The following is a 21,564-nucleotide window of genomic DNA, read 5'->3' as shown; positions in this document are numbered from 1 at the left end:
CTGTTTTGTTGATTTTTCTCAAAGAACCAACTCTTTGTCTCATTAATTCATTGTATTCATTAATTCATTGTATTGTGTTTTTTGTTTCTATTTTGTAACTTTAGCTCTCAATTTGATTATTTTCTACCAGCTAGTTCTCTTGGGTGAGTTTGCTTCTTTTTTAATTCTAAAGTTTTCAAATGCTCTGTTAATTTACTAGTGTGGGATTTTTTTCAGCTTCTTTATGTAGGCATTTAGTGCCATGAACTTTCCTCTTAACACTGCTTTCATTGTGTCCCATAAATTTGGGTATGTTGTGAGTTCAATTTCATTGAATTTTAGGAAGTCTTTAATTTCCCCCTTTATTTCTTTTTTAACTCATTGATGATTCAGGCTTAATTTCCATGTGTTTGTGGGCTTGCTGGAATTAGTTGAATTCTAGTTTTAAACCATGATGATCTGATAAGATACATGAGGTTATTCTAATTTTTTTGTATTTGTTGAGGTTTGTTTTGTTACAAAGTATGTGGTCATTTTTTAGAAGGTTCCATGAGATGCTGAGAAGTTATATTCTTTTATGTTTGTATGGAATATTCTATAGATGTCTGATAAGTTCATTTGAGTCATAACATCTGTTAGTTCCCTTATTTCTCAGTTCATTTTTTTTTTGTTTGACTAACCAGTTCACTGGTGAGAGAGGAGTGTTGAAGTCTCCCATTATTAGTGTGTGGGATTTAATGTCTGATTTAAGCTTTAGAAGCGTTTCTTTTACATATGAGGGTACCCTTGATTTGGGGCATAGATGTTCAGTATTAAGATTTCCTCTTGATGGATTTTTCCTGTGACTAATATGAAATGTCATTTTTTGCCTCTCTTGATTGATTTTAGTTAAGTCTATTTTGTTATATATTAGGATAGCTACACCAGCTTGTTTCTTAGGTTGCTTTGATTGGATATTTTTTTTTCCCAACCCTTTACTTTAAGACGATATCTGTCTTTGAGATTGAGGTGTGTTTCTTGTATGTAGCAAAAGAATGGATTCTGGTTTTGTATTCAATTTGTTAGCCTGTGCCTTTTTATAGTTGAGTCCATTTAATTAAGGAATATTCATGACTAATGATTGTTATCCACTGTTAATTTAGTTTTCATTGTTGTTGACGTTAATTTGTGCGTTTATCCCATATTTGGGATTTGCTGCTATGAGACCTTCAATTGTCTATGTTTTTGTTGATGTAGCCAACTTCCTTAGGTTGGAGTTTTCCTTCTAGTATTTTGTGTAGTGCTGGGTTTATGACTAGGTATTGGTTAAATCCGGTTCTGTCATGGAATATGTTATTTTGTCCTTCTATGGTGATTGAAAGTTTTTCTGGGTATAATATTCTTGGCTGGCATCCTTGGTTTCTTAATGTCTGCATAATGCTTGACCATTAACCTTCTGGCTTTCATTGTCTCCAGTGAAAAGTCAAGTATAATTCTGATAGGTCTGCCTATAATTATTCCTTGGCCTTTTTTCTTTGCAGCTCTTAATATTCTTTCTTTATTCTGTATGTTTAGTGTTTTGATTATTATGTGGCATGGGGATTTTTTTTATCCATTCTATTTGGTGTTCTATAAGCTTCTTTTATCTTCACAGGCATACTTTTCTTTAGGTTGGGAAAGGTTTCTGCTATGATTTTGTTAAACATATTTTCTGTGCTTTTGAGGTAAACTTCTCCTTCTTCTATACCTATGGTGCCCCATATTTCCTGGATATTTTGGGTTAATCTTTTGTCAGATTTAATGGGTTTTTTTTTCACTTATGAGTCTATTTCCTCTATTGTATCTTCAGCATTTTGTTCTGCTTTTTTCCTGACCACTAATAATAACAATTTGTAACCAACCATCCTAAATGATGACAAATAACCATACCCACTGTACAACCAAAAACCACCAACCCTACCTCTTGGGAATGTGGGAGGTCATGTTCCTCTGTCTGGGGGCGATGACATCTTTAGGGGATCCTGAAAAGAAAAATTTGGGGTTAATCATCAAGTCCTGGGAGAGGTAGCTGTATCATTTGTTGTCCAGTCCTTGCATAATAGGAAAGTGCAGGACTTGTCCCAAGTCCTGGTTTGAGTAATTTGTTAGGCTGGATCATCTCAGTTAGCCACTTTGAAATTGTCCTGAGCAGTTTGTAGTCCAAAGCCGGTCTTTAGGCAGTCTTTTTTTTTTCAATGTAGTGGTGGTATCATCATCCTGCTGGTATCATTGTTGTGGGGCCCCATCTTCCTTTCGGAGACTTCAAAGGTTGCTATTAGGCATGGTCATGGTTCACTGCAGAAAACTTAAACATTTTAAGTGTCATACACAACAGATCTCAAAAAGTTTAAAGAATTAATATTTGTTATGTACATCCAGAGTACAAAACTTAATTTCTAGTTTTCTGATAGAGACTCTAACAATAAATCATTCAAAGAAAGATAGATGAAGCCTTTTCTCTAGAAAAGTTAGTTAGTACTCTATATAACCATTAATGTCATGGTAAAAAATTAATATATATTGGGAATTGTGAGATAATATTTATACCTTAAGAAAAATGTTAAAGAACCTAAATAAAACCAAAGGATTATGAGATTAGTGTCAATAAAATAGTCCCTAAATTTTGATTTACCTTCTTTTTCTTATCAGGTGGTCTTTCTGACATGAGCTAGAGATTTTGGATTTTACTTTAGCAAGCATGCTTGGGTTTAGAGAAGGAGAGAGCCATACTCCAACTATAGAGCCAGCTTTAATTTTAAATTGAACTCTGACTACAAAAGATTATATGCCTATAGAGAAAGTAAAATCCTTTCTCATTAGAATTTAGAAAATTCTAAGCTAATATAAAGCATTTTGTGCCATCTATTTCTGAGGGTCTTTATTGCCCCTTTCTATTTGTTTAGTATATCCTTTAGAGTTTGATTTGATCTTTCTGTAAGTGCTTGTCCTGTAGGACTGTATAATATAACTGTAATATGCTTTATATTGTAGGAAGCAAAAAGCTGTTTCATTTCACTAGAGATATATGCTGGAGTATTGTCAGTCCAGGATGGTCATAACTTTCTAGCAAATGTGTGATTACAGAATCAGCCTTTTTTGAAATTAAAGCAGCCACCCATTGAAATTCTGAGAAATAAGAGAACTAACAGAGGTAATGAATCAAATGGACTTAACAGACATCTATAAAACATTCCACCAAAATAGGAAAGAATATACCTTCTTCTCAGCATCTCATGGAACCTTCTCAAAAATAGATCCTATACTTGGTAACAGAGCAAACATCAACAGATACAAAAAATTATAGAGACCACCTGTGTCTTATCAAATCACCATAGAATAAAGTTACAATTTAACAATTCTACCCCCAGAAAGCCGACAAGCTCATGGAAACTGAACAGTCAACTACTGAACCATCCCTGGGTCAAGGAAGAAATAAAGAAAGAAATTAAAGTCTTTCTTGAATTCAATGAAAATAAAGACACAACATACCCAAACCTATGGGACACTATGAAAGCAGTGCTAAGAGGAAAGTTCATAGCACTAAGTGCCCACATTTTAAAAAAAAAAGAAGCAGACTCACCCAGGAGGAGTAGAAGACTGGGAATAATCAAACTGGGGGCTAAAATCAACAAAACAGAAACATAGAAAACAATCCAAAGAATCAATTAAACAAAGAGCTGGTTCTTTGAGAAAATCAACAAGATTGATAAACCAATCAAAAGACAGAGAGAGAACACTCAATTTAACAAGCTCAGAAATGAAAAGTGAACATAATAACAGACATGCAGGAAATTCAGAGAATCATTAGATCTTACTACAAAAGCCTGTACTCCACAAAATTGGAAAACATAAAAGAAATGGACTTTTTTTAGAAGTACCATATACCAAAATTAAATCAAGACCAGGGGAACAATTTAAATAGACCTATCAGTTGTAAGAAAATAGAAGATGTCATAAAAATCCTCCCAACCAGAAAAAGCCCTGGACCAGATGGTTTTAAAGCAGAATTCTACCAGAACTTTCAAGAATAATTGATACCTATACTCTTCAATGTGTTTCACAAAATAGAAACAAAAGAGTCATTGCCAAACTTTTTTTATGAAGCTACAGTCACCCTGATACAAAAACCACACAAAGACTCAATCAAGAAAGAGAATTACAGACCAATCTCACTCATGAACATCGATGCAAAACTTCTCAGTAAAATACTGGCAAACCAAATCCAAGAACACATCTAAAAAATCATCCATTATGATCAAGTAGGGTTCATCCCAGAGATGCAGGGCTGGTTCAACATACAAAATTCTATCAATGTAATTCATCATATAAATAAACTGAAAGAAAAAACGTATGATCATTTCATTAGATGCTGAAAAAAGTATTTGACAAAATTCAACACCCCTGTATGATAAAGATCTTGGAGACATTAGGGATACAAGAATCATACCTAAATATAATAAAAAGCAATATACAGTAAGTCAACAGCTAACATCAAATTAAATGGAGAGAAATTCAAAGACATTCCACTAAAATCAGGAACAAGACAAGGCTGTCCACTCTCTCCATATTCAAAATAGTGCTTGAAGTTCTAGCAATAGCAATAAGACAATATAAGGAGATCAAGGGGATTCATATTGGAAAGGAAGAAGTCAAACTTTCGTTATTTGTAGATGATACGATAATGTACATAAGTGACCCAAATAACTCTACCAGAGAATTCCTTCAGCTGATAAATACCTTCAGTGATGTGGCAGGATACAAGATCAACTCAAAAAAAATAAATAAATAAGTAGCCCTCCTATACATGAAAGATAAAGAAGAAGAGAGGGAAATCAGAGAAACTTCACCTTTCACGATAGCCACAAATAGTATAAAGTATCTCAGGGTAACACTAAGCAAGGAAGTGAAAGATCTATTTGACAAAAACTTTAAGTCTTTGAAGAAAGAAATTGAAGAATATATCGGAAAATGCAAGGATCTCCCATGTTCTTGGATTGATAGGATCAACACAGGAAAAAAAAAAGCAATTCTACCAAAGACGACATACAAATTCAATGCAATCCCCATCAAAATCCCAACAAAATTATTCACAGAACAAGAGAGAACAATAATCGACTTTATATGGAAAAACAAAAAACCCAGGATAGCCAAAACAATCCTATACAATAAAGGAACTTCCAGAGGCATTACCATCCCTGACTTCAAACTCTATTAAAGAGATACAGTAATGAAAACAGCTTGGTATTGGGACAAAAACAGAGACATTGACCAATGAAATCGAATCAAAGACCCGGATATAAATTCACAAACCTATGAATACCTGAATTTTGACAAAGAACTAAAATTATATAATGGAAGAAAGAAAGTATCTTCAACAAATGGTGCTGGCATAACTGGATGTCAACCTGTAGAAGAATGAAAATAGATCCATGACTATCAACATGCACAAAACTCAAGTCTAAATGGATTAAAGACCTCAATATAAATCTGACCACACTTGAACCTGATAGAAGAGAAAGTGGGAAGTAGACTGTAACACATGGGCACAGTAGACCACTTCCTATGTATAACGCCAATAGCACAGACAATAAGAACAGCAATGAATAAATGGGACCTACTGAAACTGAGAAGCTTCTGTAAAGCAAAGGACACTGACATTAATACAAAAAGGCATCTTACTGAATGGGAGAAGATCTTTACCAACCCCACATCAGACAACAGTTAAATCTCCAAAATATATAAAGAACTCAAGAAACTGGACATAAAAGTTCGAATTAACCCTATTAAAAAATGGGGTACTGAACTGAAAAGAGAATTCTTATCAGACAAAGTTCAAATGTCCAAAAGACACTTAAGGTCATGTTCAACCTCCTTAGAGATCAGGGAAATGCAAATTAAAACAACTTTGAGATACCATCTTACACCTGTCAGAATGGCTAAAATAAAAAACACCAATGATAACCTGATGTAGGAGGGTCATCTGTCTATGTGTTACTTTCATTGGTTAATAAAGAAACTGCCTTGGCTTTTGATAGGACAGCAGTTTAGATAGGTGGAGTAGACAGAACAGAATGCAGGGAAGAAGGCAATGAGTGAGACACCATGGCTCTCCTCTCTGAGATGGAGGTGGGTTAGAAACTTTCTGGTAAGCCATGACCTTGTGGTGATACACAGATTATTAGAAATGGGTTAATTAATATGTGAGAGTTAGCCAATAAGGGGCTGGAGACAATGGGCCAGGCAGTGTTTAAAGGAAATTCCTTTTTGTTTAAACAGAAAAAAGGAAAATGATGTAGGTAGGTCTTCTTTCTATGTGTTGTTTTCATTGGTTAATTAATAAAGAAACTGCTTGGCCTGATAGGTCAGAACATAGGTGGGTGGTGAAGACAGAACAGAATGCTGGGAGAAAGAAGCAGAGTCAGGCAGAGGCAGAGAGCTGCCCACCATGAAGCTGCCAGGTCAGACATGCTGAATCTTTCCCGGTATGCCACAACCTCGTGGTGCTACACAGATTATTAGAAATGGGTTGAGTCAAGATGTGAGAATTAGCCAATAAGTGGCTAGAGCTAATGGGACAGTCAGTGTTTAAAAGAATACAGTTTCCGTGTAATTATTTCAGGTATAAAACTAGCCGGGGAGCCGGGATCGCAGCGGGAGCGCAACCCGCTGCCCCTTCTACAATAGCCTATGCTGGAGAGGATGTGGAGTAATGGGAACACTCATCCATTGCTGGTGGGAATGCAAATTTGTGCAACCACTTTGGAAATCAGTGTGGAGATTTCTTAGGTAATTGGGAATCAATCTACCACAGGATCCAGCAATACCACTCTTGGGAATATACCCAAGAGATGCCCAATCATACTACAAAAGCATTATTTCAACTATGTTCATAACAGCATTATTTGTAATAGCCAGAACCTGGATACTACCTAGATGCCCCTCAATGGAAGAATGGATAAAGAAAGTGTAGAATATGTACACATTAGAGAACTACTTAGCAGTAAAAAACAATAACATCCTGAATTTTGCATGAAAATGGATGGAAATAGAAAACACTATCCTGAGTGAGATAACCCAGACCCAAAAAGATGAATATGGTATGTACTCACTCATTTGTGGACTCTAGCCATAAACAAAGGACATTGAGCCTATAGTTCACAAGCCTAGAGAAGCCAAATAATAAGATGAACCCAAAGAAAAACATATATAGATCCTCCTGAAAACTGGCAGCAGACAAGATCACTGGGCAAAAGCTGGGAGCATGGGGATGGAGGTGGGTTGGGGGGAAAAGGAGATGGGGAGTGAGAAGGAAAGAATTGGGGAGAGCTTGGGGGAGTGGGAGGGTTGAGATGGAGGAAGGGTGGATATAGGAGCAGGAAAGGAGATATCTACATTAAGGGAGCCAATTTAGGTTTGGCAAGAGACTTTGCTCTAGGTGAAATCCCAGATGTCCATGGGGATATCCTTGGGTAGTAGAGGAGATGGTGCCTGAACTGGTCTTGTCCCATTGTCACACTGATGAATATCTCGAATATCACCATAGAATGTTTGTCTGGCGACAAATGGAGATAGAGACAGAGACCCACATGGGAGGACTGGACTGAGCCCCCAAGGTCCAGTTGAAGAGCAGAAGGAGAAAGAATATGAGCAAGGAAGTCAGGAACGCAAGGGGTTGGTCCACCAACTGAGACAGTGTGCCTGATCTAATGGGAGTTCACCAAATCCAGCTGGACTGGGACTGATGAAGCATGTGATCAAACCATACTCTCTGAATGTGGCTGACAATGGGGGCTGATTGAGAAGCCATTGATAATGGCACTGGGACTTGTTTCTACTGCATGTACTGGTTTTTTAGGACCCTAGTTTGTTTGGATGCACACCTTCCTAGGCCTGGATGGAGGTGGGAGGGCCTTGGACTTCCCACAGGGCAAGGTACCCTGCCCTCTCTTAAGACTGGAGGGGGAGGTAGAAGGGTAAGTGAGGGAGTGGGAGGGGATTGGGAGAAGGGAGGAGAAAGTGAAATTTTTTGAATGGAAAAATAAAAAAATATTCAACAGAGAGTAGATTTAAGAGGTAAGTGAACAGCCACATTGGGGGGCGCCCCACTCTCTAGGACCTCCACAGTGGGACAAAACCTAGGGCCCCTCCTCCAACTCCCTCAGCTTTTCTAGCCAGCCAGCAGGGGGTTTCCAGCGGCTAGACTCCCCCAAAATCCAAACCCATCCATTGTATCCCCCAAGCTACTAGCCACTCCCTGCCTAAGAGCTGAGAGCTTCCTATAACACTGAGGGGATTAAGAGAGAGCACCAAGAGCGCAAACCAGGAGAGAAGACCAAGAGAGCGGGTATATAGAGACCTCAGGGGCTTTCTGAGACAGACATTGACAGTACAGAGCAGACCAAGAAAAACTCCCAAACACCCAGACAGCCACTACAAGGATTGGACCAAGATGCAAAGATACTGCCGGCCTCATTTGAAGGAAGAGATGGGTAGGCGCCAATGCAAGAATTCGTCCAACTTCTTAAAAAACAACATGGTAACACCAGAACCCAGCAGTCACACAACAGGAAGACTTGATCATCCTAACCCAGAAGATGGAGAAAAACACGACTTTAAACGTAACTTTATGAAAATGTTGGAGACCTTTAAAAGGAAATGAAAAACTCCTTTAAAAAAATAGATTCAATGCAATCTCATCAAAATCCCAGCATAATTCTTTACAGACCTTGAAAGAACAATAATCAACTTCATATGGAAAAGCAAAAAACCCAAGATAGCCAAAACAATCCTATGCAATAAAGCAACTTCCAAAGGCATCACCATCCCTGACATCAAGCTCTATTAGAGAGCTACAGTAATGAAAACAGGTTGGAATTGGCATAAAAACAGAGACGTTGACCAATAGAATCAAATCAAAGACCCGTTACTAATTCACACACCAATGAACAGCTGATTTTTGACAAAGAAGCTAAAATTATACAATGGAAAAAAGAAAGTATCTTCAACAAACAGTGCTGACATTACTGGATGTCAACCTGTAGAAGAATGAAAGTAGATCCATTTCTATCACCATGCATAAAACTCAAGTCCAAATGGATTAAAGACCTCAATATAAATCTGACCACACTGAACCTGATAGAAGAGAAAGTGGGAAGTAGACTGCAAAACATGGGCACAGGAGACTACTTCCTACATATAACGCCAGTAGCACAAACAATAAGAGAAACAATGAATAAATGGGACCTACTGAAACTGAGAAGCTTCTGTAAAGCAAAGGACACAGTCAATTAGACAAAAAGGCAGCCTACTGAATAGGAAAAGATCTTCATCAACCCCACATTAGCAAAGGTCTGATATCCAAAATATATAAAGAGCTCAAGAAATTAGATATTAAAATTATAAATAACCCAATTTAAAAAATGGAGTATGGAACTAAACAAAGAATTCTTAACAGAAGACCCTCAAATGGCCAAAAGATACTTAAGAAAATGTTCAACGTCCTTAGCTATCACGAAAAGCAAATTAAAACAACTTTGAGATACCATCTTACACCTGTCAGAATGGCTAAAATCAAAAACGCCAATGATAACCTATGCTGGAGAGGATGTGGAGTGACAGGAACACTCATCCATTGCTGGTGGGAATGCAAACTTATGCAACCACTTTGGAAGTCAGTATGGCGGTTTCTCAGAAAATTGGGAATCAACCTACCTCTCGTTCCAGCAATACCACACTTGGGCATATACTCAAAAGATGCTCAATCATACTACAAAAGCATTGTTTCAGCTATGTTCATAGCAGCATTACTTGTAATAGCCAAAACATGAAAACAATATAGATTCCCCTCATCTAAAGAATGGATAAAGAAAGTGTGGCACATTTACATATTAGAATAAAAAACACTACACTCAGCGATTAAAAAAAACCAATGACATCTTGAATTTTGCATAAATGGATGGAATTAAAAACCACTATCCTGAGTGAAGTAACCCAGACCAAAAAAGATGAATATGGTGAGTAATCACTCATAAATGCATACTAGCTATAAACAAAGGACATTGAGCCTATAGTTCATGATCCTAGGGAGGTTAAGTAATAAGGTGAACCCAAAGAAAAATATATATAGACCCACCTGGAAATTGGAAACAGACAAGATTGCCTGACATAACTGGAAGCATGGGGTTCGGGGAGAAGGGAAGGTATGAAGGGAAGAGGAGGGGAGAATGGGAGAGTTAAGGAAAACTTGAGGGAATGGGATAGTTGAGATGGAGAAAGGACAGAAATGAGAGAAAGAAAAGAGATATCCTGATTGAGGGAGCCATTATAGGGATAGCAGAAACCTGGCTCTAGAGAAATTCCCAGGAATTCACAAAGAGGACCCCACCTAAGACCCTAAGCAATAGCGGAGAGGGGACCCGATCTTGACTAGCCCTGTAGTCAGACTGATGAATATCTTAAATATCACCATAGAACCTTCATTTAGCAACTGTTGGAAACAGAGGCAGAGACCCACATCGGAGTACTGTACTGAGCTCAGAGTGGAAGGAATGAGAATATGAGCAAAAAGGTCAAGACCATGATAGATTCAACCACTGAAATAGTTTACCTGTGCTAATGGGAGCTCACCAACTCCAGCCAGACTGGGAAGGAACAAGCATAGGACCAAACTAGTCCCTTTGAATGTGGTTGACAGTTGTATGACTGGGAAAGACTGAGGGGCCACTGGCAGTGGCATTGGAGTTTGTCCCTACTTCATGTACTGACTTTTTGGAATCCTATTCTCTTTGGATGTATACCTTGCTCAGCTTAGATTTAGTAAGGAGGGCCTTGAACCTTCCACAAAGCAATGTGCCTTACCCTCTCTGAGGATTAGATGGGAGTAGAGTGGGAGGGTGTATGGAGGGAATGAAAGGAGGCAAGGGAGTGGGAACTTGGATTGATATTTTTTTCAAAAAATCTAATATATTAAATATATATTTATGCATATGTATATGTATATATATATACAAAAAATCAACAGAATACTTGCAAGCAGAATGCTGACATATATCAAAAAGGTAACACACCATGATCAAGTTTGCTTTAATCCAGAAATTCAGACATGGTTAAAATAAGTCAACATAACAAAAATATCATACATCAATATAAAATACATGTAGTAAATCATATAAAGTGTCTTAAAGACAAAAACATCACATGATCATCTCAACAGATTTGGAAAAAAATTTTAACAAAATTTAGTATCTCTTCATGATAAAAGTCCTAGAGAATGTAGGGCTTGAGGAAACATGACTCGATATAATAATCCACAACCAACATCATCGTTAAAAAACAAGAGTTTGAAGCAATCCTACTGAAATTATGAAAGGAACAAGGATTTCCAATATCCCTATTCCATTTCAATATTTTTCTCAAAATGCTATCTGGAGAATTAAGGCAAGAGAAGAAAATTAAAAGGATACAAACCAGGAAAGAAGTCAAACTATCCCTATTTGCAGACGGCATGATACTATATACTAAAGATCTCAAAATGTTTCCAGAAAACATGTAGGAAGATAAACAAATTCAACCGTGTTGCAGGACACAAACTCAGCTTGCAGAAATCTAAAGCTTTCCTTTCTCTCACCAATAAACATACAAAGAAGGAGATCATGGACGCGCTCATTCAAAATAGACTCAGAGAAAAGAAAAGATCTAGGAAGAAACCTAACTAAAAGAGTGAAGAACCACTACAAGGAAACATTAGACTGCTGAGGAAGGAATCACAGGCACTAGAAAAAGGAAAAGAATCCTATGCTCACGGATTGGTAGAGGTAATGTTGTGAAGATAATCAGTACCAAAACTTATTTACAAATTCAATGCAGCAATCTCATCAAAATTCCTGATTCATTCATCACCAAAATAAAAGAAATTGTCCTACAAATTCATATGGAACCACAAATGACCCCAAATAGCTAAAACAATCCTGAATAAAAAGAACAATACTGGAGGGGTTACCATTCTAGATCTGAAGATATATTGCAGAGCCATAGTAATAAAAACAATATGGTACTGGCACAAAAACAGACATGTGGACCAGAGAGAAAACAGCTGAAGACCGAAACATGAGTTCACATAACTTCAGCCGTCTGCTATTTGACAAAGGTGCCAAAAATTTAAACTGGAGGGATAAAAGCATCTTCAAGAAATGTTGCTGGAAACTGCATGTTCACGTGCAGAAGAATGAAATTAAGCCCAATCTTTCATCTTGAACAAAAACTATGGCCAAACTGATCAAAGACCTAAATGAGAAGGATGAAACAGTGAAATTATTAAAGAAAACATAGACAGTGCCCTAGCAGATATAGGTGTAGAGAAGGGCTTTCTGAAGTGGACTCCATTTGCCCGAGAAGTAAGGCCAACGACCGCCAAGTGGGACCTCATAAAACAAAAAGCTCCTGCAGAGCTAAAGAAGAAATCACCTGGCTAAAGACAAAGCCTTCAGAGTGGAAGAGAATCTTTGCCAGCTACACATCTGACAGTGTAAGAAGTCCATAATATATAAAGAACTCAGAAGCAAGAGTTAACCAAACAAATGACACACTCAAAACCAATGGCCTGGGTTCTCAGGAGTAAAGATTGGAAAATATTTCAAAAAATGTTCATTGGTCCTTATTATTTAGGGAAATGCAAAGTAAAACAACTGAGATTGCATTTTACACCAGTCAGATTTTCTTAATGCTAATGAGAAAGGAACAACAGCAGCAGAGAGGCATTGGATAATGGAAAAAACTTCTGAACTAAACCAACCTGTTTATTTCAAAGACATGCTGACCTCTCAATGGAGGCCAGGAGATGTGCTGCGTTGGGGAAGGGGTTTTGCTCTTGTTTCCACAGGAGAAGAAAAATTATGGATACCATCAAAATTAATAAAGGTTCAATTTAAAGAGGAGAAACCTCTTGGAAAGGAGAAATGACAGCTATATTTATATTTATTGTATATAATTATGTAGGTTTATACTTACTGTATATAATTTCATAGTAGGCTTAGAACTCTCTTACTTAAACAAAAGGGGGAGGTGTTGTGGGAGTAACTTCCGCTGCCTCAACCAATAATCACTGAAGCAGGAGCCCACAGTGCAGCGGGGAGCGACTTCCGCTCCGTCAGCCAATAGCTGCTGAAATACCAGCCCACTGGGGCGTGGTATATTTCTCTCTTAAAAAGAGAAGCAGTTCCGGATAAGGCCCTCTTGGTTCCGGTGCTCGGTCTCAGCTGCTGCTCCCGGCTCCTGCTCCAGCGACTAGGCTCCCTTCCTGACGGTTTATGGTGTATGTAAGTTTTACCCCCCGCCAAATAAATAACCCCTTAAAACATAACTGGTGTGGGATTGATTCGTTAATAGGGGATGGACACCAGCTCCCACCCTTAGCCAAGAATCTATCTCTAGCTCGCACCCTCTTGCAAAAGAAACATTAGTTTTCGCCAGCTGAGTCTCACTGGGGACGTTAACCACACCTAAGGGTAAGGCCCATGTCTAGAAGTAAAGGGCCAACACAAAACTCAGGGGTAGTTTTGCATACTTTTTGTCTTATATCACTTTGATTTTTTTCATCTTACTGGGTTTTTTTTGCTTGTATATTATGATTTGCAATTTTGTATATCTATACATTTTATTTTTGTCTCTGTCTCTCGTGCTTTCTTTGATACTTTTTATTCCATTTTTCTCACTTTTTTTGTTTGATTGTTTGCTTTCTAAAAATAAAGGTAAAGAAGGTGAGGAGTTGGGCAGGTGGGGAAGATCTAGGAGGTGGAGAAGTATAAAAATACTTTCAATAAAAAAGAATTCACAAATGAAGCTTCCCAATGATTTTGTTGTTGTTTCTCAAATTTCTAGACTCCCATTAAAAAGCCATACTTTCTAAGGCTAAATATTTTTAAAAATCCACAGATTTCTGGCCGTGCAACCAAATAAAGCTGACTTTGGCAGTGAACTCCAAAGCCCTTGTTCCCCTGTCAGTCTCACTGTCCCTCCATGTGCTCTGCAGATCAACCCTTGTGGCCCCAAGTGGAGCCCTGGCCCCAGCTGTCCTCTGCTGCCTTAGTTACAATTCCCACGCTAAGGTATACTCTCTGACATCATGTAAGGAAAGTCAGTAGGCTGGCTTTTAAGAGAGGATCGCTTTATGGTGTGATCAAATCTTTAAAACGTCTAAAGTTAACGAACCTAAAATAGCAAACCTCTTTTATCTCCTCTCTCCTTATATCTCCTTAGTCTGCTGGCATTGTTTGTTTCTAGTGATTCCTCACCTCTGGATAAAGGTGGAAGCGTTTCACTGTATTGATTACCAGGGGATATTCAGTTAGCCTGTCATTCATGATCATCCACAGTCCTTCCAGAAATGAAGGTGCTTCGATGATGGTCTTGAAGTAGGAATAATAAAGTCCCTTTTAAGAAAGACACACACTGTCAATGTCAATAAAACCTTAAGTTGTTTATAGAACATTTTAGAACAACTTTTTTAGATCATCTTTCTTCTGTTAAAAAAAAAAAGGCCATGAAGAAGACTCCGTAATGACCCCTTGCTGTTAGATGCAGACTAAAAAGCATGTATCTGCACGTGTCTTCTCTATGATTCTAGTTTTCCAAAGGTCTGAGATTATTTAGATTAGGTGGATGGTTGCATGTAGCACAGATGAAGACATGCTCATCTAGCCAGTATACTTTAAACTTGACTAAATCTATTTGTCCCATAGTCTTAGAAGTTGGCATATAATAAATTCTATCAAAAACAGGGTTGTCTTCATGTCGAAGTGCAACCCCACATTTGGAAAGGAACGACAGTTTTATTAACTAGTAACACAGGCTTGTCACCATCAGGTGGCTGGGCCAGCTTACTGCGGAGCTGCAGCTGGTGGCTGAGCTGCCCTCACAAATGCTGTGTCATAAAGTGATCACCCCTGCCTGGTAGTTCCGGCACAGGGAACAATGCCCTCTTTAGACCAGGAGGGCATTTCAACTCAAAAGTCTATACTATTTTATGTTATTTTCATCTTAAATTTGCTGTTTGCCAAAACAAGTAAATAAATAAATAAAAAGTGCCACCGTGTTTTTCAGAGTAATGCAACTGCCCCATTCTTCGAAATTTTGAGATAATTGAAACTCCATGCTCATTCCTGCTTCACCCGATTGCTTCAGTGTTGATATGTTAAACAACACCAGGGCTTCTAAATTCAAGCTGATTCCTAATTAGTCATTTCTGCACCGTTTAGATTTTCCTTTCAGTTTATGAAGATAACACAGCAATAAAACTACCAAATGATACTTAATATGCAAATGTCTACCTTCAGGGAAATAAAATAAAAATGATTTTTGTTCATAATAAGCTATTGTTTTATGCCAGATGCTATAATGTGTGCGTCCATCCATTCACCCCTTCATTTCATCACAACCACATAAGTCTGATGTGATTTCTACCTTATAGGTAGATGACTGAGAATCAGAGACTGAGATCAGTCCTCACAGAAATAAGCACAGGACTGCTGTCTGCACCCAGCGTCTGTCCCCAAAGGCCCGCCACAGCTATGTTCTTATTTAATAGTAGTTTATAAGCCGCCCTTGGAAATAATGCCTTTGAGATATTCAAGAGCCACACTAACATTAATGATGTACTCAATCCCTGAACCTAAGTACCAAATGAATCACCCACCAATTCAAGAGCAATTGGAGGAAAATAAAAAGCAGTGCGAACGTCCATAGTGTACTGACCAACTCACCCAGGATGGGCATGAAGGCAATGTGGGTCACCCAAAACCCATTTCAGTTCCTGCTAAATCTCTGTCTTATTGTCCCACTACCCTTACAACACAGATTAGTTAGAAGAAAGATCCGAACCATTTCCGTGCGGAAAGTCATCTCCCGTTCCAAAGATGAGAGGTGAGAAAAATGACGGTCATTTTCAAAAAGGGTTATTAGGTGTATCCTGGGGGAAAAGAAACATATGATAGTAATGAGAATGGGCTTCAGAACCAGCCCTAAAACAGTTTCAGAGCTCAGAAAGACATACAAGGAAAGCAAGTTTTATAACAAATGCTGAAATAATTTTATAGTTTACTGATGCACTTGTATATTCTTGAGCATTTATTATTCATCATCACACACACTCCAAGCTGCTTGACTCCATTCTTCCATGTGCATACACAGTTCCTATTGTACATGCACATCTCCTGTTGTACATGCACAGTTTTATTGTACATGCACAGTTCCTACTGTGCATGCACATCTCCTATTGTGCATGCACATCTCCTATTGTGCATGCACAGTTCCTATGGCATCTTTCATTCTTCTTCCACATCCAGCTCCTTAGGAACACAGGAAGAGCTGGGCAGTGGTGGTGCACACCTTTAATCCCAGCACTCAGGAGGCAGAGGCAGGTGGATCTCTGTTGAGTTTGAGGCCAGCCTAGTCTACAGAGTTAGTTCTAGGACAGCCAAGGCCACACAGAGAAACCCTATCTCAAAAAATTAAAAACCAGAAAGGACTATTTTTTTTCATGTTGCAGGAGTGATTCAAAAGGGCTGGGAAATACTTTTGTAACCTCTGAAAAGCACTTCCAATACAATTTAAATAAGATCACTTTTAAATAAAGTAATTTTAAAAGAAGTGTAAGTCCATACAAAGAATGGCCTTTTAAGTCCCCCACAGGCCTATACTTGAAGGTCCATAGCAGTGAAACTCAGCAACCATTACTAGTGACCAAAGAGCATGTGTTGAAAGCAGTCACCGTTAGGGAACACGCTTCCCTCAGTTTATAAAAACTTCCTCCAAAAATACAAACAAAGTCCATGTATCAACATAGGTTCTGCTCTGGATTCACATGCAGGTCATATGCCAGAAAACCAACAGTGTAGAGAAATGGCTCTTCCTGGTCCAACCTCAGGGCTGACAGCAAAATTGTTAAGGCAGATGGGAAGGCAGAGAAACACTCACCAGGAAACCTTCCTACATCTAAGAAACTTTAGCTCAGATACAAATGAAAACATTCCAGATGAAATTTTCGGGTTTTTTTTACACATGATTTAAAAAAATACATTTTTAAAGTATTTTTTAAATCTCTTTTTTTAGAGAGAGGGAGAGAGAGGGAGAGAGAGAGAGAGAGAGAGAGAGAGAGAGAGAGAGAGAGAGAGCCAGGGAACACAGACTGCAGACTGGTGTGGCAGACAGAGCACTTCTGCCACACCATTGAGGGAAAGGCTTGTTTTCTCCAGGCAGAATCTCACTATGCCTCGCAGGCTGCCCTCAAACCCATAATTCTGCCACCTCGGTCTCTAAGTGCTGGAACTGCAGACACGCACCACCATTTCCAGTTCAGAAAAAAAAAGTGAGCTTTTATTTCCTTTTCTGAGTTTTAGATTGCAGGCATTCCTAAGACTTTAGCTCTAAACTTAGGTCAACAATAACGTACAGGTGTTACTGGAAAGCAAAGGTTTCAAGTGAGTTAAACTGAAACACCTTGTGGTGTGGGAGATATTTAAAGAAATAGAGGGGTGAGTCTTTGGTAAAGCGAAAAACCAATTTGTGGGGCTGGCGAGAAGACTCGGAAGGTAAGATGATCAGCACTCACAGGACAGCTCAGAACCACATCTGACTCCAGCCCCAGAGAATCTGATGCCCTCATCTGACCTCTATGAGAACACACGTGGTGTACAAGCATACATACAGATAAAACTATACACATAATTTTTTTTACTAGCTCCCAGGACATCTGCCTTGATGCTGTGCACATGAACTTTACACAGAAGTTACGCAGAGGTGTCAGTTGACGCAGGTATAGATGTCCTGTTTTGCTATTTACAAGTGGCAGTGCCAAAATTTAGCCCACATGTTTCTATGTATTTTAAGCTGAGACAAAAATCTTACCAGTGCAAAATCCCCACAAAGGCAGCTGGAAAAGAAAAAAGAGAAATAATTAAAAACTGTTTTATTGCTAAATGTCTTTAAAATAAGCACTTAGCACTTCAAATGCACACATAAGAGCTCACTGAGCTAGACAAGTCAGCTGTTTCTGCCTGCTTGAGCCAAGAAAGAGGCCCAGAAGGATGTAAAGTAAACTGAGCCATGCTCCTTCTGCAGCTGGGGAGGACCTGGAAGCTTTACACATCCCTCTTTTTAAGAGTGATGTGGCTTGATCGTTTTGTGACTTTTCAGTATGATTGTCTATTGTTTCTTATTCTCTCCTTCCTTTATATAAAGTGTTTTTTAAAGCATGTACACTATGCCCAGATAAGATTCTTTCGGAAAACACTCTGGCCTGCACAATCCAGCCTAGAACACTGTCCCTTGCACTCTTCAGTGATCATTAAATGTAGAAAGAAATCCCTTGTTCAGCCATGCCTTTGAAAGCTAAGTTGTACTATTCATGCCCCGGTGAACTGCCAGCTCCTGACGAGAACCTGGATCCAGGCATGGTCAAGGGTCCAGATGAGTCCCATGCACGAGGCTAACAGGGGATGAGGAACAGGTCCAGTTCCAGGCTACTCTAGGTTTGCAGCTTTCCGCAGAGCTCCAAATGCAGTGACCAGGAGATGGAGCTGGGAGCGACGAGGCGAACAGAACAAGTTAAATGCCACAGCACCTCTACTTCTTCCATTGGCTCTTCCTAAATGAATGTTCTTTCATCACAATAAACTTACACTCATTTCCAAAGTTTTGAATGTTGGTTTTAGTAATTCCCCAGGTCCTTGCTGACAGGGAGGAAGTAACTCACTCAGCCACTGCAATAGTCACACAGAGACTTTGTGTTGCATTTCCCAGGGTTGCCCCAAGTACACTTGGCAAGACACCTCATAAACCACAAGCATTAACCTTCTAAAACTGTTTTTTAAGACCATGCACCTTGGGTGACAGAATAAAAGCAAAGCAATTCAATAAAGAAACATAAAATCACCATGTTGGATTTCCCAGCCCTGCTCCTCTGCCTACATAATGACCAGGCTGGGCTCATCTTAAATTCTTCTCAGATTTGCTTGTATTGTATCCGGATGGGCAAACTATAGCCTGCTCTGTTTTCATGCATGCTCAAGCTAAAATGCTCTTTGTTTTCAAAAGGTTATTAAAACAATGATCCAATAGATGCCACGCAGTCCCTCACACAAAACAAACGCTCTCTGCACCACTCTGAAATAAAAACGTGTATCCTGTATATTCAGCTGGAAAAAAATGTCCTGAGATAAAGTTTAGTTACCAATGACAGAGGGTTCCTATTTGACTACATTTATTTCTTTTTTGTTCCAGTCTCTTGTTAGTGATATATAGTGGGAAATAATTAAAATTACATTTTCAAAATAAAAACATGGAAGAGCTGGCGTCAGGGAGTAGGAACTTGCTCTGCAAGCATGAGTACCTTAGCCAAATAGCCAGGACCCATGCGATAAAGCCAGGCATAGCTGTATATTGTGTAACCCAAGATGAGGGGTGACGACAAGCAGAGCCTGAGAGCTGGCTGGCCAGCCAGACTACACTAAAGGGTGAGCTGATACTTCAGTGGGAGAACCTGTCTCCAGCAAGTAAGCTAGAGAGTGGCCGAAAAGGACAGCCTAGGTCCTGCTCTGGCTTCTGTAAGTGTGTGCGCTAGAGCGCACACCCTATACTCACATGTATGCACCCCACCCCACGCACACATATTCTCACAAAAGGCCTAATATGATCCACCTATCTTTCCAAAGATCCTCAAAATCCAACCGTGTTTCCCAACCCCTCCTGCCACGACTCCCCAAAAGACGCATGCTTAGATACATCTCAGTTTTCCTGTCCCACTTGTCTTTACCCTGCCTCTATTCTTTCTGTACATTGGTGCTTGTCTTGCAAATTTCCTTGCCACCTAATTGCCCACTTTTGCTCAGAAGTGGATAACACCCAAAGCAATTATCTTCATTCCCTCCTGTCTCCCCTGCTTCTGCTTCAATTTCAGCCGCTACAATCTCATCTGCTACCTTCTCTGTCCGTCTCTTCTCGCCACCCCTCCTGCTGCTGCTCTCATTAGACCATTGTAGTCTGGTTCCAGGAAGTTTTCCAACTATTCTTTCTGCTTTCGCTCTCAGTACCCTCCAGTCCACAGCACACACTTCGGCCTGCAGGGTCTCGAAAACACACACTGATGAAGCAGCTTTTCCGGAGGGAGAAATCACTCAGTGCCAACATCACACAGCTACCAAATGCCATAGAATATTTATAGAACAATTCATGTTTTAAATATATATAACCTTGTTTGTATAAAAAGTGAACACTTAGTTTTTCATAAAGAATGTTTGAACAGCCTTCCCAAGGAGCAACACACCAACTTGTGATCCAGTACTAAATGGTCAGTTCTGAAAACATATACAGACAAGTTATATTATATGGACTGAGAAGGTTATATTTATGTACTTAGGAATGTGTGTGTGTGTGTGTGTGTGTGTGTGTGTAACAGCATTTAAACCAAATGAGACCATAAATTTTTAGGAGAGCAAGGGGATGCACAAGAGGATTTGAGGAGAAAAACGGGAGGGGATAAATTATGCAATTTTATTATCTTAAAAATAAATAACAATTAAAAACAAAACAAAAACAAAAACAAAGAAAAGAATCCATGCCTTCACACAGAGAATTCAAATGCCTCACACCCATCACTGAGTTGGAAGCTTATGATGCCAATAGCATCCTCCTTCTATTCTTTATGCCCTTCTTTTCTTCTTAACTTTGCTTCCACACCACGCTGTCTTACTGCTAAGACAGGTAACCTGCCATTCTGTCAGCATCTCACACACACACACACACACACACACGCACACACACACACACACTATTCCCAGCTCCACACGGCCATATATCAGCCCTTTGCTATACACACACACACACACACACACACACTCACTCACTCACTGTTCCCAGCTTCACACGGCCATATATCAGCCCTTTGCTACAACTCAAGTTCCACCATTTTCTAAAAGTTCTCTCTCTCTCTCTCTGAGCTACATTTGCCTTCCATTCTAAAGTATTAACTGTCTCTCCTGAGCACAGCTAATAAAGTTATTATTCAGTTAATAAAGCCATCCACGATTTCCTTAGCCACTCGTGGGTAACCGTGTCCCACACCTCAGTACATTGGAGCTTGGATTTCAGAAAACAGCCCTTATTTTGTAGCTATGGCACGGGTCTGTTGGCATAGGCCGCAGATGGAAACCTAAGTACGAATTTCCATTATTCCTCAATTATTGTTAACACTTCAATGTGACAACTCATTTTTACCTCAGCAGCCAAATAGCATGTGGTGGGAAGAGGCGACAATAACCTGTATTGAGGTATTTGTGTCTCCGTTTATATCGGCAGTTAGTGTGACGAAGCTCTCGACTCAAATACCAGACAGCAGCAATACTTAAGTTACCTTAGAAACTACAGAAAGTTAGAAGTACAAATGGAGGAAATGCTTGCATGAGAAAACTCCTAGCAGCTGCCGTTAAAGCTCGGCAGAGTGGAAGGAAGAGGGTATCAGCAGGGGTAACGAATGCACCGTTTATTCTCCTCCTCCCTCCACATTTAGTGATCTCAGCT

The 21,564-nt window shown here is 39.2% G+C and overlaps 1 protein-coding gene across 1 annotated transcript in view; it reads right to left on the bottom strand.

Annotated features, from left to right (window-relative positions):
- Dpy19l2 (dpy-19 like 2) overlaps positions 1–21,564 on the bottom strand; it is a 110,479-nt gene that overhangs the window by 88,120 nt on the left and 795 nt on the right. The window contains exons 2-4 of the mRNA XM_048446638.3: positions 17,896–17,920; positions 15,871–15,958; positions 14,286–14,423 (exon numbers count right to left, since the gene is read on the bottom strand). Coding sequence (XP_048302595.2) covers positions 14,286–14,423; positions 15,871–15,958; positions 17,896–17,920 — 251 coding nt within the window. The remainder of the gene's footprint in view (positions 1–14,285; positions 14,424–15,870; positions 15,959–17,895; positions 17,921–21,564) is intronic.

The sequence above is a fragment of the Myodes glareolus genome, chromosome 4 (genome assembly GCF_982192425.1).
Source record: "Myodes glareolus chromosome 4, mMyoGla1.1, whole genome shotgun sequence".
NCBI classification, from domain to species: Eukaryota; Metazoa; Chordata; class Mammalia; order Rodentia; family Cricetidae; genus Myodes; species Myodes glareolus.
Note: the sequence above shows the minus strand (reverse complement) of the source record. Positions and strands in the feature narration are given on the sequence as shown.